This window comes from Plectrocnemia conspersa, unplaced genomic scaffold (assembly GCF_051122295.1).
Source record: "Plectrocnemia conspersa isolate PC_06_02 unplaced genomic scaffold, ASM5112229v1 ptg000010l, whole genome shotgun sequence".
NCBI classification, from domain to species: Eukaryota; Metazoa; Arthropoda; class Insecta; order Trichoptera; family Polycentropodidae; genus Plectrocnemia; species Plectrocnemia conspersa.
Genome location: NW_028277174.1, coordinates 7,435,616 through 7,457,078, shown reverse-complemented (window position 1 = coordinate 7,457,078; position 21,463 = coordinate 7,435,616). Strand labels below are relative to the sequence as shown.

The 21,463-nt window shown below is 34.1% G+C and overlaps 2 protein-coding genes across 6 annotated transcripts in view; one reads left to right on the top strand and one right to left on the bottom strand.

Moving 5' to 3' along the window:
* Positions 1-404: 404 nt before the first annotated feature.
* The window catches only part of axo (axotactin), a 35,816-nt gene continuing 14,757 nt past the window's right edge, over positions 405-21,463 (top strand). For all 5 annotated transcript variants that reach the window (XR_015811116.1, XR_015811115.1, XM_088195516.1 and 2 more), the window contains exons 1-5: positions 405-690; positions 20,441-20,656; positions 20,735-20,917; positions 21,030-21,258; positions 21,322-21,461. Coding sequence is in view for 3 of the 5 variants with exons in the window: in XM_088195516.1 (XP_088051642.1) it covers positions 20,521-20,656; positions 20,735-20,917; positions 21,030-21,258; positions 21,322-21,461 (688 nt within the window). In the remaining 2 variants the exon portion in view is untranslated. The remainder of the gene's footprint in view (positions 691-20,440; positions 20,657-20,734; positions 20,918-21,029; positions 21,259-21,321; positions 21,462-21,463) is intronic.
* Positions 2,382-7,015, bottom strand: LOC148230535 (uncharacterized). The gene has a single exon (XM_088195520.1). It carries the CDS (start codon positions 6,882-6,884, stop codon positions 2,979-2,981), a length of 3,906 nt encoding a protein of 1,301 aa, XP_088051646.1. The 5' UTR covers positions 6,885-7,015; the 3' UTR covers positions 2,382-2,978.

Below are 21,463 nucleotides of genomic sequence, written 5' to 3'. Positions count from 1 at the left end.
AAATATCAGATTGTATTCGATACCATCAACACAAATAATCCGTTGAGATTTATTGTATTATCGTTTTAATCACACGTCAAATAGACTTCAAACGATTTTTAATTTTCCATCAGATTTGTTATTCTTTCGACTACAGAAGTATGAGATTTAAAATGAATTTAATGGACAGATTATAGATCAAACATATGTATGTTATCTAGTTATCTATCGCAATTATATAAATAGTATATTAATGTAACAAGAAACAATTTATTTTAAAGACATTATTTGAATCGTTTTTTAATAGATCGCATAATTTTGAAGTGGTACACATATACATATGTTTTTCTTTCGCAGCATCCCACATATTGAGAGTAGTAAATCGCTTGATGAACTTCTTGAGCATCCGGCTCGTGATAACGCACCAGTCGGCTGTAAATCGCGACGCGAGTTAGTCGCCTTTTGCTTTGTGAAGTTTTTGCTATATTTTTTTAATACATAAAATATACAACAAGAGCAATAAAATACAACAAAATAACTAATTGCTAATAATAAATAACTATATTGAGACTGGGGCACAGAAGGCGTATCAAAAAGTTTGATAGCTACTACTGAAAGGAAATTTGTGTCAAATATTATATTGTAATATTAAAATTATTAATAAACATACAATTGTGACGATGGACGCCGAAGAATATCTTCACTGAATACGTGAGTACTTGAGTTTGTTTGTTTTGTCTTTTAACGTTATTGTTGTTTGTTTAAACAATTTTAAAATGTTATTAAATGTCAGTCAAGGTCGGTGCCGCAAACGCGATCAGTCAATGTGTGCGGTATAATAATTTTCAATTAATTTCAATGTTTTTATTTATCTATGTTGCTAAATAGAATTGGAATTTAAGTCATTTGTTGCTTTATTTGAATAAACAAATTCTATAATTTATGATAAAAAAGTATGGTTCGTTTATTAAATGTTATGATAAAAGAAAACTCCTAATAAATGATAAGATAAAACTTGTTTTCAATCAGTTTCGATTGATTCCAATGAAAGTTTATAAGGTGTAGATAGATTATATATTGATTATAATCATAATGTAAACATTATTTAATACTTAAACGTTTAAGTATTATTATGTCAAATATTTTGTTTTTCAAAAAATCAAACATCTTTTAATAATAATTAATATTTATCTAAATTAATCGCGACAATTTAATCAAAATACATATTTAAGATTAATTTTAATCCAATTTTTTTATTAAATTTATTTGTCATACTTCTCAAAATATGTATTATTGCTAATAAATATCTTATTATTCTATAATTATTATAAAGTATAACAATCATTTTTAACACTAAACATAATGGTTCGGTGAATATAGCTCGAACGAAAATTGCGCACAGCGAAAATTTCAAACAGCGGTTTGTATAAAAGAAAAAGAACGTCTGCATAAATAAAATATGTCAATATGATTTAATTTTTAAATATTTCACAATTATATTAGTAATTTACATTGGTATGATACGCTTACATTCCCTAAAATAACACAAATATTTACTTATAATATAGAGAAAAATATAAAGCAGTTGAAATCAAAAGTAAAATATATTTGATAATCCAAAAATGTTTAAAAATTTCACTGTATGGAATTGTTTCCGTTTGCGCAATAATCCGATCACCAAACATATCATGTGAAGCAATATATTTTTTAATCTTGAATTAAGGTACGCTATCTTTGACGTAAAAGGCAAATGGATACCCTGATAGCTAAATTCCCATACCTAGATATTTGAATCACAATAATATATTTCCCGTTATATATACGAGGCGTGAATAAGTTGACAAGTCAAACTCATCATATATGTATATTTTAATACAGCAGTTTTCATGTATAAATAAATATTTGATTTCTGATTTACGATATTTTACAGATTATAAAATGATAAGGTCAAGCATAACACTTGATTAGAAATTCACTAGTGAATAGTTGCTGAATTTATCGGTATTATTATTTATATACAGAGTATGCTTATTACACTTAAATACTAAAAACAAATAATAACAAATTGCATGCATCTCGAGATATCAACTTATTCACGCCTATCGCAGATACAATATAAGGTATTATTAGTATTATTTTGTAACTTTTAATACATTAATAAAATAAAATACACAATAATGAGTAACAATACAAGTAGTTCAATTATCGATTGGACATCTCATATTATTTTAATTGTAAGATATTATAATAAATACTGAAATCTCGAGATTAATACAATTATTTTCTTAAAAACAGTTGGCTTATGTAAGATTTTCAACGAAGTTGTTGCGACCTCTCCCCTTTGGAGATGGCCGTCTTTTCTTCTCGAAGGACCACCGTCTCTCGACGGAATTAAACGCCTCTAACCATAGAAATGCTTTATTATCAGAGTTTACATCCTCAGAATCCTTGCTGACGCACGACCATACGCCGTGACAGCTGAGGCGTCTTCAGGTTATTTATACACAAAAAACCACGCACGGCCATAACACACTTTTATTCGGCCATGCATAAATATATGTAAAATTGTCAGAACATTCTCCCCCCTTGAAGGAACGTACATACTTTGAACAAGGGAGAAGTATTGTTCTTTCAAAACACTAGTTGAACAAACTTATTGAAAAACAGTTGGCGGAACACAATTATATTAACTATTAAAAAAGGTTAGCCACTCGGCTAAATAAAAACTCTGCCACATAGGCGCAGAAATTATAACACATGAGTATTCCCAACCGAAAAACAATACCAAAGTATACACAACAAAAATTATAATACACAAGTATACAGAACAGATAACACGTACAAACATCGTAACATATGAACATTGCAAAAACTTATGTTTGGAACATTTTTTCCTCCCTACCCTTCAAGTAGCTTTGTATCTTATTTTGAAAAGATTCTTGTTTACTCACTATTTTCTAATTTCATCGCCTGAGCGATGTTTACGCACATTTGTTTTATTACACTGTGTCCTGTTGCTGCTCCACTGGTAAGAGTGCTAGCCTGCTGACTGCACGTTTGGTGATGCCGCTAGGCGTTTTTACCGAGACAACGCGTACAACTCCATCTTCTCCTGGCTGCAACCCGATCACCCGTCCAAGTTGCCATTGAAGAGGAGGCAGATTGTCCTCCCTCAACAACACCATGTCGCCAATGTCAGGATTGGAGGAACCCGATCTGAAGCTGCGCTGCTGCATCAATGTCACATACTCCTTGGACCACCTGGCCCAGAAGTGCTGCACCAGCTGTTGCAAACGTCTGTACTGAGACAGCCGTGACTCCGGCACGTCGTGCACGTTTTCCTGGGGACAAGCAGTTAGTGGCTCGCCGATAAGGAAATGACCAGGAGTCAATGGAACGAGGTCATTTGGATCATTGGAACTTGGAGTGAGCGGACGCGAATTTAATACTGACTCGATCTGCGCAACGATGGTACTGAAGGCCTCATATGTTAAGGACGCGTTTCCCATTACCCTTACCAGATGTCGCTTGGCTGATTTGACAGCCGCTTCCCACAGACCGCCAAAATGCGGTGACCGTGGTGGTATGAATCTCCATTTAATCCCTTGTTCAGCTAACGAAGCCGGAACTTCCTTGAAGTCGGCAGATCTTAGAAGCCTTCCTAGCTGACGAGAGGCTCCCACAAAGTTCGTGGCATTATCGGAGTGCAACTCGGCAGGTTTGCCCCTCCTCGCGATAAATCGTCTCAAGGTGTTCATGAACTCATTTGTAGTGAGTCCCGTGATAACCTCCAGGTGCACTGCCTTTGTCGCAAAACACACAAAGACACACACATAGCCCTTCGTCATTGATCGGTTCCGATATGCTTTGGTGGACACATCGCAGAATCCGACCAATTTGATGGTAGACTGACACTGCGCAAACCTATGGCGTGGGGCAACTATTGCCTTTAGGCCATTTAAACCCCCGTACAACAATTGCCAGGAGCTGAATAAAGAGCTGGGGATTTTATAATCCCAGCCAAGCTTCTCCTTCCACAACTGCTGCATGTATATTTTTAATATTACAACAACGAGACCGACGAGACCCAGTGGATCAAAAATTTGTGCGATCGACTTGAGGATCTCCCTTTTGGTCACTGGGAGTGTCTCCGGGAACGCTGCCATAAAAAAGAACCTATCTGTTCTCGTTTCCCAGCCCATTCCCAGTGTCGTTGACTCATTCGTCTCAATGATATGGTGAGAGATCTGTCCCTTTGCGTCCTCCTTGAGATCGCTTATCACCCTCGGCTCGTTTGACAGCCATTTTCTCAGGGTTAAACAACCCTTTCTCAATATGACGTCAATTTGAGACCGTAATGCCTTAAGGGCCACAATGGAATCTGCTCCGGTGAGCAGGTCATCAACATAGAAATAATTTTTTATGACTGCAGAGGCTGCAGAAAAATCAACCTCTGCCTCAGCTGCAAGTTGATGCAGGCAACGCACCGACAAAAATGAAGCTGGAGCTGTCCCGTACGTTACTGTGTTCAGCTGGAACGATTTCACGTCGTCCCGTGGGTCAGATCGCCACAGGATTTTTTGAAATCTCCTATGGGAGGCGTGAACCTGAACCTGCCGGTACATTTTCTCTATGTCAGCCGTAATGACATACGTGAACCGACGAAAACGAATCAACACGACAAAAATATTCTGCTGTAGTTTTGGACCAACCATCAGTAGATCATTGAGCGAGGCACCGTTGCTGGACTTGAACGATGCATCGAAAACCACTCGGAGCTTGGTTGTGATGCTACTTTCCTTTATCACAGCATGGTGTGGAATGTAGTAACCCTCGTCCCTTATGGACGGATCGGTGGGAAGCTCAGACATGTGACCAAGAGAGATATACTCTTTAAGAAAGTCAGTATACTCATCCCGAATCTTTACAGACTTCGCCAGCTTTCTCTCTAAAGCAAAGAACCGCTTAAGCGCTGGCTCGTATGATACACCCAAAGTGCGGTCATCAGTTTTGAATGGAAGGCGTACAACAAATCTACCTTCCGTTGTACGACTTGTTGAACCCTTGAATTCTTCCTCGCACTTGTCGCTGTGACTAGCTCTTAGGTCATTACTTACCTCTTCGAGCTCCCAGAACTTTTTTAACTGCCTGTCCATCTGCACCAAGCTAAGATTGCAGGCAGGATCTTTAGCGGCCGGTGCTAAGATGCTACCTGACACTATCCACCCAAATGTGGAATTTGCCAGAATTACTACTGACCCATCCTCAAGTTTGATTCTTTTGCGCCCATTGCGCATTGATTCAAAGAACCAACTTGCGTTAAGGATGACATCCACCTCTCCCGGCAAGTCAAATTCATTGTCTGCCAGTTGAATATATCTAGGGATGGCCCTACGTACATTGCTGTTGGCCATGCTTGGAATTTTTGCAGTCAATTTCGGCATGACTATAGCGTCAATTACCGACCACTGCTTTTTCTTCCTCGGCGCTATTTTTAGCTTTACAGAGCCTTGACTAGCGGCCACAGACTCCGCTACACCCACTATGTTGGCGCTGGATTTGCGGATGTTCAAACCCAGCCTGTCAACCAGTGCACATGATACAAGGTTCGTCTCAGCGCCAGTGTCAAGAAGGGCACGGCAGACTTGCGTGGAATCATTTCGACCCCGGATGGAAAATTTTACCGTCGAAAGTAAAGCTATTTGCGATACTACCTTACCGGTTTGACCTGGTCGGCAGGCCATTACAGCGGAAATTGTCGCTTTTGGAGCTTCTGCTCGATCCCTATCTTCATGGAGCAGAAAGTGATGCCTTTTTGCACACACTGAGCAGCAACTGCCCCTGCAATTACCAGCACTATGACCTTTCCGCAGGCAATTAAAACATAGTGCGTTTCGTTTCACGATGACCCACCTTTTATGGACATGCAATTGTTTGAAATTGGGGCACTCACCCAACTTGTGAGTCCCCTTGCACTGAGGACATACCTCGCGCAACGGCTGATGGCTCACTTGGTGAACAACTTTAGGCTCCTTAATGGGGACCTGAGTCGGGATAATTGTGTTTTCCAACACTTGATGTTTCGTTTTTAGGAATGTTAACAACGCCTCGAACGTTGTCAATTTGATTGTTAGTGCTGTCGCTTCCCATTCGCGGGCCAGCACCACTGCCAATTTTGACACGATGATCTGCACTAGGACAAAATCCCAATGCTGCACTGGCAGCCCAAGACCTTCCAGTGCTCTTACGTGCAACGTAGCCTCATCGATCAGCTTCCTTAACCCCACATGGGAGCTGGCGCTAACTGTCGAAATACTGAGCAGTGCTCTCCAGTGCTCAGTGGCTAAAATTTTCGGGTTGTCGAACCGTGATCGCAACAACTCCCATGCGATGTCAAATGACTGACCTGCGGACTCTATACCGCGAAGGACCTCAGCGGCTTCTCCCTTGACCGAAGTCAACAAATAGTGGACTTTCTCTTCATCTGATATGTTTGCCTTTCGGCAAACAATATTTAGAAAAAGGCTAGAGAAATGCGGCCAATCTTTGTAGTTACCTTCAAATGAAGGCAACCGAAGGGCAGGTAATGAAACATTAGTAGGCGGCGCGACTGTTGGGAGGGGGGGTTGCCCCCGTGCATATCGCACTATTAACTCTTTCGCGGCGTAAATGGCTTTGTAATAATCCCTTTCAAACGCCGAGGTAGCTTCATCGTCCACCTCACCTATGGTGCATTCGATGTCCTCCTGGACCTGCCTGAAGGTCCTTAAGACATCCACAACGTCATCAAGATGTACTTGAAGACCCGACGCGTCTCCTCTCGACACGCAGCCCTCAACAGCGTCGGCAAATCGCTTAAGCTGCGACTGCAGCCTAGAACGCTTCAGTATGTCGCGTTTTGACATATTGACTCGAAGGAAAAGTTTGAGGTTAGGAAATAACAAGTGGGGAACGGCTAACCACTAACCTAAATGTCTTCTCCTCCGTCTGCGCAGCTTCTCGACCCGGCGGCTTCCCTGTGATGCCCCGCAGTTGATCAGCTGCTGCTGCCCCGAATGCTTCCTCAGCGAAGCTCTGGTGGTCCATCCGGCTCGTAGGACCAAATGTTGCGACCTCTCCCCTTTGGAGATGGCCGTCTTTTCTTCTCGAAGGACCACCGTCTCTCGACGGAATTAAACGCCTCTAACCATAGAAATGCTTTATTATCAGAGTTTACATCCTCAGAATCCTTGCTGACGCACGACCATACGCCGTGACAGCTGAGGCGTCTTCAGGTTATTTATACACAAAAAACCACGCACGGCCATAACACACTTTTATTCGGCCATGCATAAATATATGTAAAATTGTCAGAACAGAAGTGTTAAACATATTATGTTTTTACTAAATAATACATAAAAGTCGTAGGAATTAACTAGTGTTTAAATATATAATATATCAATGGTACAAATAATTTATTTAATATAAGTACTTAAATTTAAAAGATGTGATTACTTAATAAAGCGTTAGCCCAATGCGTTACAATGGAATAAACACAATCAACACAGACACCATACTGAAATTAAAGTCTGTAAAGCAGCAACATATATTTTAATAATTATAAACTATTATTACCGCTTACAATCAATAGTTTGATTTTTTAAATAATTGAACCGTGAGATACAAAAATCTAGGAAAACTTAATATGTGTGGATCGATCGGAATTATGATTATATAATAATCACTAATTCCGATTTTCTAGATACGATAGAAATAGAAATAGATACGATAGATACGATAGTTCATACAGAATTCAAGCGTTCGGGTAAATTCAAACCCAGTTCTTTAGTTATTGATTTATATTACTGTTTGATTGTGCTGGTTTGTATAAAATGCTCGAAAATATTGTTGTATGTTATGGAAACAGACTTACGTGTGAGATAGTAGTTATTATATGTATGTATTATTACGAGCAATAAATATTATTGTAGTTGTAAAACACTATAATACAAAAAAATGTGGAAGTATCCCTAATTATTTTATTCATATTTATTCTTGTTTTATTTCAGTTAAAATATTCAACATACTGTAGTGCTTTTCAAATTGACATCTTACCTTGATCCCAATGACATTGAAGAATATTTAATTATTGAAATTACATTCACACATTATGGCCCACTATTTTCGCGGAATTTTAAATGTTCTATGATTTGACAAAATGTGCCATTTTTTCAATCTACAAAATAATTATAAATGTATGTATACATTGCCATTTTTAGATAAAAGTTGCAATCTGTATTACATTTACATTATTTTCGTTCGTTCACGTTCGAGTTCAGTTGATTCACGCGTTTTCGCGTGAACGGACCGTAATGTTCTAACATTATATACGAGCAGATAGTATACAAAATAGTAAGCAATTGTATTTTTATAAATCGAATTTTTAAATTTAAAGGTTCTGTCAATGCAATCATTTCTTTGTTATATCTGTACCTAAGTTATACTTAATAGTGATTTAATTTCATGATTTTACGTTTCTTATTTGTATGGATTTTTTAATTTATTTAGATGGAACCATAACCAACAACAATAATATTTTATCCACAACTTTTTAAGTGACAACCTGCGTCACTTTTATATACCAAGTGTATAGTAAAATTATATGCGCCTAAGCTCAAAAAAGCATTTTTAAATCAAAATATTATTTTTTATAAAATATAATTGGTATTGTCTCGTTCAAGATTAAAATATGGGACAGTTGAAGTGTTAATACACGTCAGTGTATGCATTACCTGGAATTTTCAATTAAAGTTTACATTATTATTTTTTACGTTTAAAGCAACTAGACAGTGCATAAATTGACTTATCAGTGTATAAACTGACGGACATTAGCTAGTTAATGCGTAAATAAATTGTTTATTTTTAATTTAAGTGTCTGAAAACACTGCTATTAGAAATGTTAATGTCATATGCAAATCGACAGGATCAAAATTTACATCAATAAAAAGAAGCTGCTTTTTCAAAAATAGTTCACAGTTACTAAAATATAATTATAGTATATTTACAAAAATAATTATAATTATTATTTTATTTACAGTAAATATTTCTAGAATTTCTAAAACTTGAACGGAGCATGACATTGAGAACCGCATCTCATAATCAGATATCGCTTTACTACGTTAGCCTTTCACAAACTAGGACAAAGTATAAACAATAGATTTACATATGTCCATGTAAATCTATTGTTCTTATGTTCATTCCATTCATGATTTTCTATGGTCAAACCGGCCTTTGCAGTTTGCTTATCGAATTTAAATACATTATCTTACATATTATGTTAAATTATATGAATTCAAAACAAGTCAAATCAATACGCAGATATGATGTTTTGAGAACAGAGAGTGAAAAACATCTAAAAACAGATCCCATCTCTAATTGCACTCTCACAGCTTCTTTACGAAATCGTTTGTCCTGAAACAGGGCCAAAATGAAAAATTCTTCAGCACACATGACGTACATCGTTATGTCAGTGTATGGGTGTATTCATATTCATACGAATACGAACACATGCACAATCGAAACGTTACAGTTGACAGATCGAAACGTGAGCGAAACAAGATGAGACGGTCTAACTACGGAGACAATGGATATTATCGTATTAAGCGTGCGTTGATCTCAACATTGACAATTTAGCATAATTTAGCATCTTGCTATGTATGCGTCTGACTTTGATATTTATTATAAAATTTAAGAAAAATATTATACATCATATTATATTGCACGCGCTTCCACGTCCCACGCTTTAAAATATATTGTAACGCATCCAAGTCGCTCACCTTTCAGTTTAGTTTTAGTGACTGGGTTATCTCTGCCAATATAGACTGTTGACCTACAGGGTGTATATAACGTTTATAGTAAAATCAATAAATTAAAAAAATAATTTTAGTAACCATGGAACTATATTTCAAAGAGTAACAGAAGAATGTAGTTTCTGATCGACAAATTAAAAATTTTTGAATATATAAATGACATGCGATAGTGCACCTCAAAGCCATAGATATTTTTTTTAATTACATTTTAAAATTTTACAGTTAAAGCATGTATGTTAAAATGTTAATTTAACATTGATTATGTATATCTAAATCATCACCATTATTTTTTACGATCGTGATAGTTTTAAAGAAAAATATATACATCGCGTGTTTTTACACTCCACTTTTCCTCGAAAGACCCGCTCTCGACCACTGGAGCAAGGTCGCTCGCGCTTAAATTATTTTTTACATTTTTTTGTCAAATAAACTGAGAAAATCTGTTTCTTCAGTATATATTAGATTAGTGCACCGCTACTGATATTTTTTAGCTTATATGCTTAAACTCATTATAATAAATATATTGAAACATTCAAAGTTATACTTTAAGTATGTACTTATTAGCTTATATGTACAGTAGAAATGGAGAAAAAAAATAGTTTCGCGGGGTAAACTGCTATGTGAAATAATAATCCTCATACCTCATCATTTCGATTTCAAAGTATCACATACAACGATTGTTTAAAAACAGTATATTAAATTATGTGGTCATAAAAAACATATTTAAATTATAATATATCCGGAGACATAAAACATATTGCTAAAATCACTCAAAAGTGACATGTTTGAGAACAAGCTCTTAAGAACAAATTAGCGCGTCCAACTTCAGCAGTGTTAGTACAATATACACTGCTAATCATCATAACCATATAAAAGCACAAAAAGATCCATAAACGTAATTGATAAACGTGTTCGTGTCTATGATATTTTTTATTATTATTTAAATCGACTAGACCGTGAACGAACGTAACTCATACGATTCACACGTGCTCATCAAAGGCACACTACTGTTTAAATAAATCGAACATATTTGATGTCTGAAATCAAAATCAGATACATATATTCATTGTCATGATATGTTTACGTGATTAAAATGAGTTTAAGGGCCAATCATACTAATAAGACAAAGTTGTTTTTAGTTATAATCAAATATTTTATATCAAAGTTGATATAGTGGATTCTCATTACTAAATTTGTTGATAGGATATGTGTAAATGGAATATTTTTAAGCAATTGCTACAATAAGAGTATATCTTAATTTTATTTTTATCAAGCTATATTTATATTTGTATCGGTCTGATATTAAATTACCAATATGCATTTTTAGCTAATTGATTCACATTACCTCTAGAAAAAGATTTAGAAAATATGGTGTATGAAATAAGATTTGATATATCTGGAATTTATAGTTTAAAGCGCTACAATGGCGAATGGTAATGCCTTATGCTATTAACACTATTATCAGTATATAATACTTGACCGGTTTTCACTGAAATGTGTTAAATTTTTTGATAAATCCCATACCTTTTATGCAAAATATATACATACATCTTTAGTGAAGGATTCTACGTGTTAGCTCTTATCTGCTGTGCAAAATCTGAAATTTTCACAAACAAACGCGACCTGGATATTTGTATGTATCGTACAAACGTTCGAGTGCACCTTATCTCTAAAATTACTTTGCTTGAGGTGAGGTAAAATATTGGCACGTTGGCGGTGTCCTTCCTTGGCATAGTCGACTGATGGCTCTGTGTGAAGTTCGCCTGCACTTCGACGAAAGGTGAGCCAGGATTGAATGTAATGGCGCAAGTCGTAATAAGATAATCATCACAATAACCCTCCAACCGGCTCAATTGATTGACGGGATCAGCTCTTCAGCGAAACAATGTTTCTCAAATGTTTCAACTGCTGCTGGAATAAACGCACGCTACAAAATAAAAAAATAAAAAATCATACTTAATTACATAATTAAGCAGACAAATTTTGTGGAAAAATAATAAGTTGCTGTAGTTTCCCACATGTAGTTGTTTAAAACATAAAAGTAGTTTTAATTAACTGAAGATATTCCATATATTTGGAGCAACCTCTGATATGATGACTCCATTGTCTTGAATCCAAGTGAAGCGAAGTACTCTGTCGAAGAGAATTTAAAGAAAATTTCTGAGATATCTCCACTGCGGGTCGTATCCGTATCTGTATCCTAGTTACCAGTAACTAGATATAACCCGTCATTTCTCGGCGACTTTGGCTGCAAGATTTAAGTGCCCTCGAGTCGCGATTGCGTCCCTTATTCTTACCTGTTTCAACCAAGATGTCAGCCCCTGAGAACGCTTCTCTTTTACGAACCATCCGGGTTCTCAACGAGTTTGCCAAGCACAAGGATGTTTTTGCTATAGCTATGAGAAGCTGAAAATTTTTATGTGGGATGGTGCTCATATATTTTAGATATGCATTTTAATTTTTAAATGTTTCATTGTATAATTATTGTTTGTATTATATAATGACAATTATGACGCATTGAAGAAACTTTTCAAAGCATAATGGTCAGATTTGTAATAAAAAAAATTATATATATAAACGCACATACATTTATTCATTATACATAGTAGAAGTTAAACTAATTCTAATAAATATGTATGGTCCACTAAAGTATTTGTGTATATAATAAAAACATATGGTCTACTGTCAACATAAATTTATCTATTCCATATTCTACATATATATATTAACGTTTTCAATAATAAAATATGAATTATTTCATTTGCGATTTGGGAATTCAATCCCGAGTAAAAATTCTAATCTCGGGATTGCAATTTGATTGCAACATAATCTCTGGACTGGTCACATGAGTAGAAAAAAATAAAATACATAAATTTATATATCTATACTAAATATTAATTTAGTAACATTTATAGAATAGTTAAAAATAACTACATACAATTGTGTTGCACATTTTTTTTAATATACAGTGAAGTGCAAAATATTATAATATTAACAAATCATAAAGTGATAAAATCTTAAAAGTAAATTAAAACGTTTATTACCAATAATAAGCTATCATTTTTTTTTCGTTCTCTATATAAATTATAATATTTAAAATACTTACTTACATATATGACGTTGTTATAATTGTTTTGCACCATTAAAGGGCTATTTATTACCAGTGAGCATCCAGCCTTCCCGCACGTGACAAGTGCAGGTGTATTCAAACTTTTGAATCAAAAATTTGTTCAGAGACCATCTCGATTTTTCTTGACAATATGTATTAATTAAATATTATGTATCTGTTTAATTAATATAATAAAATTAAATAGTTTACACACATTGATCCGTCGGAATATAATTATAAATCTTACAAGCTTTCATTTCTAGAATTTGTAATATAAATAATTTAACTTTTAAATAATAATGATACTCTTGGCCTATTTGTATGAAATTAGCTACTTACATTTCCATATTCATAACAAATATAATAATGATTTTAATTTCTATAAATTTGTTCAAAATATAAACAGGAGTAATGATAAGTATATCGAACTTATATCCGTATCGTGTGCTTTAAAGCTAATAGTAGGGGCGTAAACTCAAACTAGCTATCTCTTTCTCAATTATGAATAATGATAAAATGGATTGCTTTCGAACTGTCTGTATTAACGCAAATAGTGTATAGGTACACATCCAATGACACTGGCTTTTGATTTTTTTTGAGGATTTGGCGAAAATGTGACATTGCTATGTTATTTAATATAACCATGGTTCGCATTGCTACAACATTACTCAGGTGGTGATTTGCCACGAATTTTTGCACTGTTTCTACAATTAACATATATCCCTAATATCATTTATAGTGTGGGGTTTTTTAGCGTCATTCTTCTCCTTATCTTCTCCATAGGCTCGTGCCGTTGCTCGCGATGCAGATATATTAGTTCTTCGGTGATCTGATAATGACTATGTTCCTCCACCAACTCTTGAATATCATCTTCTCCAATGACACAATTTCACCAACAATTGGCAGCTCCCGTTCATGAGCAACTCTGTCAACGCAATTAGGCCACAGTTTTCTCCAAGCAGAATTGAGGATTCTTTTGGTACCTAGTGCTTTATAAATGATCTTGAGGCGGCTCATGATGTGGAAACAATTTTTTTAGGGTAAAATTTGTTCCTTCTTACCCTCAAGACTTTGCAAAGCATTTTGAAGTTCGAAGTGACCTGCTTATCCATAGGCTGGAATAATGGAATTGTGTTGGGAGGAAAAAAATTGATTTTAATGAATTCCTCGAGTAAGTCATCCTCAAACAATATTTAATGGGGCAAATTCTTTTTTTTAAATTATGTTTTCACTGTCGAGAAGAATCGTCGACTTAGTGGGGGAGAAAGTGACACAATATGTACTGCTCGTATTTCAAGACATCGCTCGTTTATCAAGTCAAAATTTTATTTATAAAAATGCTCGTATTTTTAAAAATTCGTTAACCAAATTATTTTTAAATATATTTCAAACAAATTTAACTGAATTTTAAGCTTATCCAAATTAAGAGCAATTTTCAAAAAAAACATACTTTATATATTATAGATTATATTCATTCTTATTTACTAACTTGATTTATATATTCAACTTCACGTATGTATATATGTATAGTATTTATTGGCATAGTTCAAATTGTATTTAAACTAAATTAATTGTATGTACATTGCATAGTCGAATAGTTATCGTATTTTTCTTCATTGAGATAAGGAATAATATCGTTTATCTACGATTCGTACGAAACGTTAAAAATATATATTTACATTGCGTCACGTTTTCAAGCGCTTTGCTTTAAATGACTTCCAGAGACTACTTTATCCTTCACAAATGTGTCCAAAAAGTATACATTAATAGTTAATTTGGGATCCAAGTCGCGTGATTCACAAAACAGTTGGATACGTGCTCTAAGCACGTTCTATCAAACTAAATGGTTCTTAGAGAAAATTTTCGGTTAATCGTTTCGGCGATAAGAAACGACTTTGCACCACAATTGAAACATCCTTAGTAGTTCGCGCAGGACGTGCGTCACCGAAAGTCCTTGATCCTGGCTGTCGAAAATCGGCTACGATCTTGGAGACCTTTGTAGTTCCCACAGTCGAACGAGATGAAATCATAACTTAACGCTCGACAACCAATTATGCACGTGATTAGACCCAATTTGTGGTTAAACACCCAATTATGTGCGTGGGATTGCCGTCATAGTGTTTTTTGAATATCTGACAACAACACCAACAAGGACGTCAATTCAACTTTTTCCAGGGGGGGGGGCAAAAAATGGTCAATGGTCGATTTTTTAAGATTTCAATTTATTAAGACTTTTTATAACAATATTGCGAAGAAGCAAATTAAGCATATCTAAACCGAATTTTGACCAATAGGAGAGCGCAAAAAACAATATTCCTTTTCAGAACTCAAAAATCCACGTCAAAAGCAATAAAATCGTGCCGGCGCCTTCGTAGTGGAAACACTCAGTTATTTAGCGTTCATATTAATACTTTTTATAACAATATTACGACTTGCAATAAGTGAGAATCGAATGTAAGGAGCGTATGTAAACCAAATTTTGAATAATAAGAGAGCACAAAAAACAATTATCCCTTCTCAAAAGTCAAAAATTCACGTCAAAAGCAATAAAATCGTGACGGCATTATTGCTTTTGACGTGAATTTTTGACTTCTGAGAAGGGATAATTGTTTTTGCGCTCTCTTATTGACCAAAATTCGGTTAGAATATACTTTGATCAGCCCTCTTATATTAGAAGTCCATAGTAATATCGGTAAGGATAGCTATCATATTTTTAAAATATAGTGTAATATCGAAATGCAGACAAACTATAGAGCAATATGTGTGATGCCATGTCTGTCTGTACTTATTCTTCCGCTTATCTTCCCCTGTGAGATGAGTTGGCTTAGTTTATATTTTGAACTTGACCTAATGAAAGTTTTAAAACTGTAATTAGTTTTAGAACTTTCATTGGGTTAGCTTTGGTTTATAATAGCAAATGTACGTTTCGCAACTGTCGAATTGAATTTCATAGACACTTTAAAGTAGCATATAATTGCACTAGCGTCATCGGTTAAATTATATTTTTGCTTGTAGAAATATATATCTACTTTCACTGAAAAATACACATTCACTGTAACATTTATATATTGCATGTAAACAATAGTGTAGAAAACGTATACGTATAGAGAAGTTAAAATCATATATTTTTACTAGCACATGCCAGATATGAAGATTATATTTTTCCTTGAAAAAATATATATCTACCAGTGAAAATGTATTCCGATATAATTTCACTGAAATGACATTTTTTAAATATTTTCGGGATAGATTCGAGACTGTTTTTTTAATTTTTTTCTGGTTTAGAATCATTCAAGTTTTTTCCAGGGGGGGGGGAATTAGCCAGACAGTAGTAGTTTTTTCTTAATTTAAATTTCATTCCAATTCGTAGTGAGAATCGTAGTTCATTAAATAACATGCATTTTTCTGGCCAAATGACGTCCCTTAACGCCAAAAATACATTTTGGCACAAAATTAGCATATCTGAAGTTATAACATTTTAAAGAAAAATATCAAAAAAGATCTGACACAGTGAAATATATTAATATGTACAATGTTTAATATATTATCAATAATAAAATAAAATAAAATAGACATAAAACTGCCATAAATTAGTTAAAGCTGTTCATTTATATTTACATAATAATAAATTTTGCTTCAAATTAAGCACTTTTCTAGAAAAAAAATACAATTTACTAGTAATAAAAATTAAATGTAGTTTAATAACTATATAAGTGGTGTGAAAATTAAAATGAAATATTTTATTTTGGATATATATTAAAATTATTGTTATTACATTATGAATATTAAGAATGGTATAAAATATGTTAAATATAGTTTTACCTAATTTCTCTTACTGTACAACCATAAGTTGATGCTAGTAATTTTTATACAGAAAGTACAATTAACTAGTCGGGTTGTTTTCAAGAAATACCTTTTGTGCGCTATTTTAATGGTCATATGATTTGCGATTGCCATCAGAGCTATAATATATTACGGATTGTGAAAAGTCATTGATTTTATATCTGCAAAATTTATAGAAATTCGTAAACTCAAAACCTCGCTGTCTTCGATGAGTTAGAACAATATCAGTTTTAAATGTTCTAAAGAAATGTATTGCCAAGACACAGCGTTCGTTGATCTGGACTACGAATCTTCATCAGGAACAGATTTTATCCAAGACTACATTCTGAAAAGATTCAAGTCTGTTCCTCAGATGTTTTTGATAATTGGAATAAAATAAAAATATATCCTGTATCCAGAGATAAAACGAATATATGGCTCTTTCTTCTAATATTATATACTCTACATATACATTTTAAATTCTATTTGTTATATAAATATTGATTTAAATGCTAAGCAGCATTTAAATTTGCACTTTTTATGACAGCATGATTTATAGACGCATGGACCAGATTCGTCACATGCCGTCAGTCATTCAAGATCTTGACACCTTTACGTTACGCCTTCAATGCATTTGCATGCGTGAAAACGAAACTGAATTAAACAAAATGCAAACTCATTATATGCACAAAACCTATGTGAGTCGAAAGCGAAAATACAGTAAAACAGATTAAATAATAAGAAGCAATATTTGTCGTATAACAACAAACGACGGCTGGCTCGGCGCGCTAGGTCGTAAAACTTTATGACTTTATAGTATCAAATCGATGCAGCCATTTGTTTTATATTTACATGCTTTAATTATAGTACAAAAATCGGTTATCAGTTGAAAAACACACATATTAATTATCTCAACGTGTTTAAACTAACGATGTTTGCCGTAATAGCGCATACATAGAACATGTGCGTCAGAGTTAACGAAGATCAAGAAGTACTAAGTATTAATCCATTACACCAGTGGTTTTCAAACTTTTAAGTATAACACCTTTCTATGGAAAGATATTACAACACACGTTTCTCGTAATTTTGAACTAAGCTACAATCAAAACAAGACTACTCATTTTAATATAATATCATTATTAGTTCAATATACAATAATAGCGTATATGAAATCTGTCATTCAATTGATTTCTAGTTTAAAAACACCAGATTTTCTGAGATAAATTAGTTCAAAATAAATTAAATGAAAGCTGAATAAGCCTTTACAAGTGACACTTCTTAACGTTCATGTGCAAACATTTTTTGTCGAATATGACGTTAACTTTTAGCGATCGTCGCCACAATATATTAGCTGTAAAACTTATATTTTACAGCATTATCTTTTGGTATGTCAACTATATATCTCGGAAATACACAATCGTTATTTTTCAAGTATTTTTATAAAATGCATTTTATGACGTTATTTGGGTCGCTATTTAAATACCCTATTTTTGCTCTTTTCCTATCGTATCTTAGTACTAATATTATGCTTCTCAACATTTTTTGCTATACATATGAAATTATCAGATATCTATATAAAGTTACGGAATAATTACAATAATTTAAATTTTTAAAGAATAAATATTTAAATACCCAATTAGTTAAGTATTTTAAAGCATCTACATTAAAAATGTATACATAAATGTAATCAACAAAAAATCGCTCTTTGAAGAAATCACTAGCAGCACAAAGTTGCACTTGAAACAGTAAATTATTTGTCATTTAACCATGCGGTGTTCAAAGAGCGCATGCGCATTCGTTAAATTTAAAACGAAAACGCCATCAGCCCACACCGAATGTTCGCAATGAATCTTTTCCTGACAAAACGCATCCGACATTAGTACGTACATATGTACATGATACGACATGACATGTGCCATTAGTAAAGTCAGTTTTAGTTAGGACCCTAACTCAATTTTTTTACATGGATACTATTTATCATTAGGACTTACATGCAAAGAAAATTATATCATCAAGACTAAGTACTGACAACAAAATTCCTATTTCGTTTAAACCACCGATATTGTAAAGTAAAATAGAAGCACTTTATCAATAAAGTATATCAATGTCAAAACACCATCACAATAAGCACGAAAACCGTTTATAAAAAAAATATCACAAAAAATATATATATATATAATATTATGTCCTAACCTGAGTGCCAGAGTGTTAATTTGTTATAAATGATTATTGTGCAACAATTTTGAGTCAATCCACGTAGCACGTATAATTATGATTATATATACGTGAAGTTCTTGTCTGCGTCTAAAGAATCCAGTCGTTTGCCAAATCTACGTGAAGAGGGAAGTTGCTGCTCTCTCGGTCTTCTCCGTCTATGTATGTCTATAGTTGGCATTACTTTACTTTGTGAGAGTTTTATTCTTACGTTTAACTGTGTTTATCTGGGAATCTGTTATTATTTATTTAATTAAATTAAGACCATCGTAACCTACCCCAACAGGTCACCCCAATGCGTCACAGTGGTCTAAAACAATACATTGTATTATTTCAATACACAAAAAAAAATATAGTTAAAATATAAAGAAGCAAGCAAAATAAAATAAATCGTAAAATGTTAAAAAAAAAATATAAGAACCGGACCAGCTTCTCGTAACTGATTTTAAACAGATCAATGTGCAATGCCAGCGTATTAAGTAACCGGATGGTGATGGTGCCATAAGCGAGTAGGCAAATGCAGACGTCTTAGCCCTAATGGGCATCAAAAGAGGATGCGATCGTGATTCTCGAAGACATTCCGAACCCAATATGTTATAATTGTTATTTACTAACATAATAATACAAGCATACAAAACAATGGTTTTACTCAAAATCCAATACAGTTTGATAATTTGGGAATCTCCAAAAAGTATAGTCCTAAAATCAATGTAAAATACATCTATAAGTGGCATGTTTGCATCCTACTTGCAACAAGTACTATAGAGTGTATGTGTAGCACGTGTTTAGAACCGCAGTACTAGGCTATTGACAGTCCAAAAATATTACTCACTGGTTTGACCCGAAATGAGACGCCACTAAAAGGCAGGTTGTACATTATATTTGTTGCACAAACACAGTTATTGTTTGCTAAACTGCCGTTGCTAGTCATTACGTATTACATGTGTTAAACCGACACATCTCTATACATTGTATGCATGTCTCTATGTTGTTTGGCAGATCCGGTCGGAGAAGGGCCAGTTATCGGCTGATTCTCAGGATCGTTCGGGGAGAGCTTGTTTAGTTTCTGTGGGTCAGTCGCTAGTCTATCAAGTCTATCTCCAAATTTGTATATTGAATGTTAACTTTTCAAATTTGTGATAAAGATTTTTTGCAATTATTTTCTTTCCTTCTTTAAAGCTCTTAATCGTCATCATATTGTTTTTTGCGTTGGTTGTATTTTAATGGTAATTTATATTCCGTACAAAAAAATTATGCATTAGCACATTTTCAAGTAATTTATGCAGTAATTTTGTCTCATTCCTTGAAGCATATAATAGCCGTTGTCATGTTAACGTGAAATATGGCCTTTTGCATATTATCACTCGATAGAATTTGCACTTCCATATGTGTATTTATTTTATAAATATATCTTTACAAACTAAGCTATATTAGTATTTTTATAATAAATAATACTTATATTTTTCAGATAATTATACATCTTCATGATACGGCAAGGAGTCGTCTACTGTCACCATTGGAACGGTCATAAGTTCCTGTCAGAAGATAATGCTTTATAATGGCAAATGCGACAATATATTTAGCAATACGCAAGCACATATCATTATTTATTTAGCTATATTTAGTTTAATAATTAAAAATGTCGGGGGAAGTTTGCCTTTTGATGCTCAACCCGAAGATAGAGGTAAGAACTTTTGTATTTAAGATAACTCTTTTGAGAATTTGAGCCCTTAGTTGTTTATATATGTGTATATATTTTTAGAAATCTGTTTTGGACAACCCGAGATGGGACCCTGTAAAAGTTTTGTCCACAAATGGTATTTTATTGGTACGAAGGGTGGCCCTGGTAATTGCACCATGTTCGTGTGGGGCGGCTGTGGCGGAAACCCAGCGAATAGATTCAATTCTGAGGCTGAATGCTTGCATACTTGTATAGGCGAATCATGTAAGAAAAGTTACAATTAATTTTTTTTATCTGGATAATCGGAACTAGATGAAATCATATAAATAGCATGACTATTCCTGTCACAAATTTAATTTTACTTCATTTATTTCAGATACATTACCTCCATACTTAACGTCCACGTTGATTCCTTCTCCGACAACGACCACAGTGCTAATACCGACATTTGTACCACCACCGCCCACGTTACCGCCAGTTCCTAGACACGAAAGAGGGAAAGAGTTAACATTTGCTGAAACTGGACATCACACCACATTTATGTTTGCAGAGGACAATACATTCATTCAATTAGACGGTGATATTATACAAACGTTTCAATTGAGGTATTGATAATGAAACACATAATTATAATGCTACAGTAAAATTACAATTAAATCAAATTATAGGTTGTGTCGTGAAATATCGTTCAGATTCAGAACTCGTTTACCGCACGGACTACTAGTATACCACAATGTTAAAAACGCAGATAGACTTAAAATGCAGCCGTATGCCCTTTACGTGATTGTTGAAAAGGGACAGCTGAAAGGT

Excerpts from the sequence above, each read along its gene's own strand:
- LOC148230535 (XM_088195520.1), bottom strand. The coding sequence starts at position 6,884 with ATGTCAAAACGCGACATACTGAAGCGTTCTAGGCTGCAGTCGCAGCTT.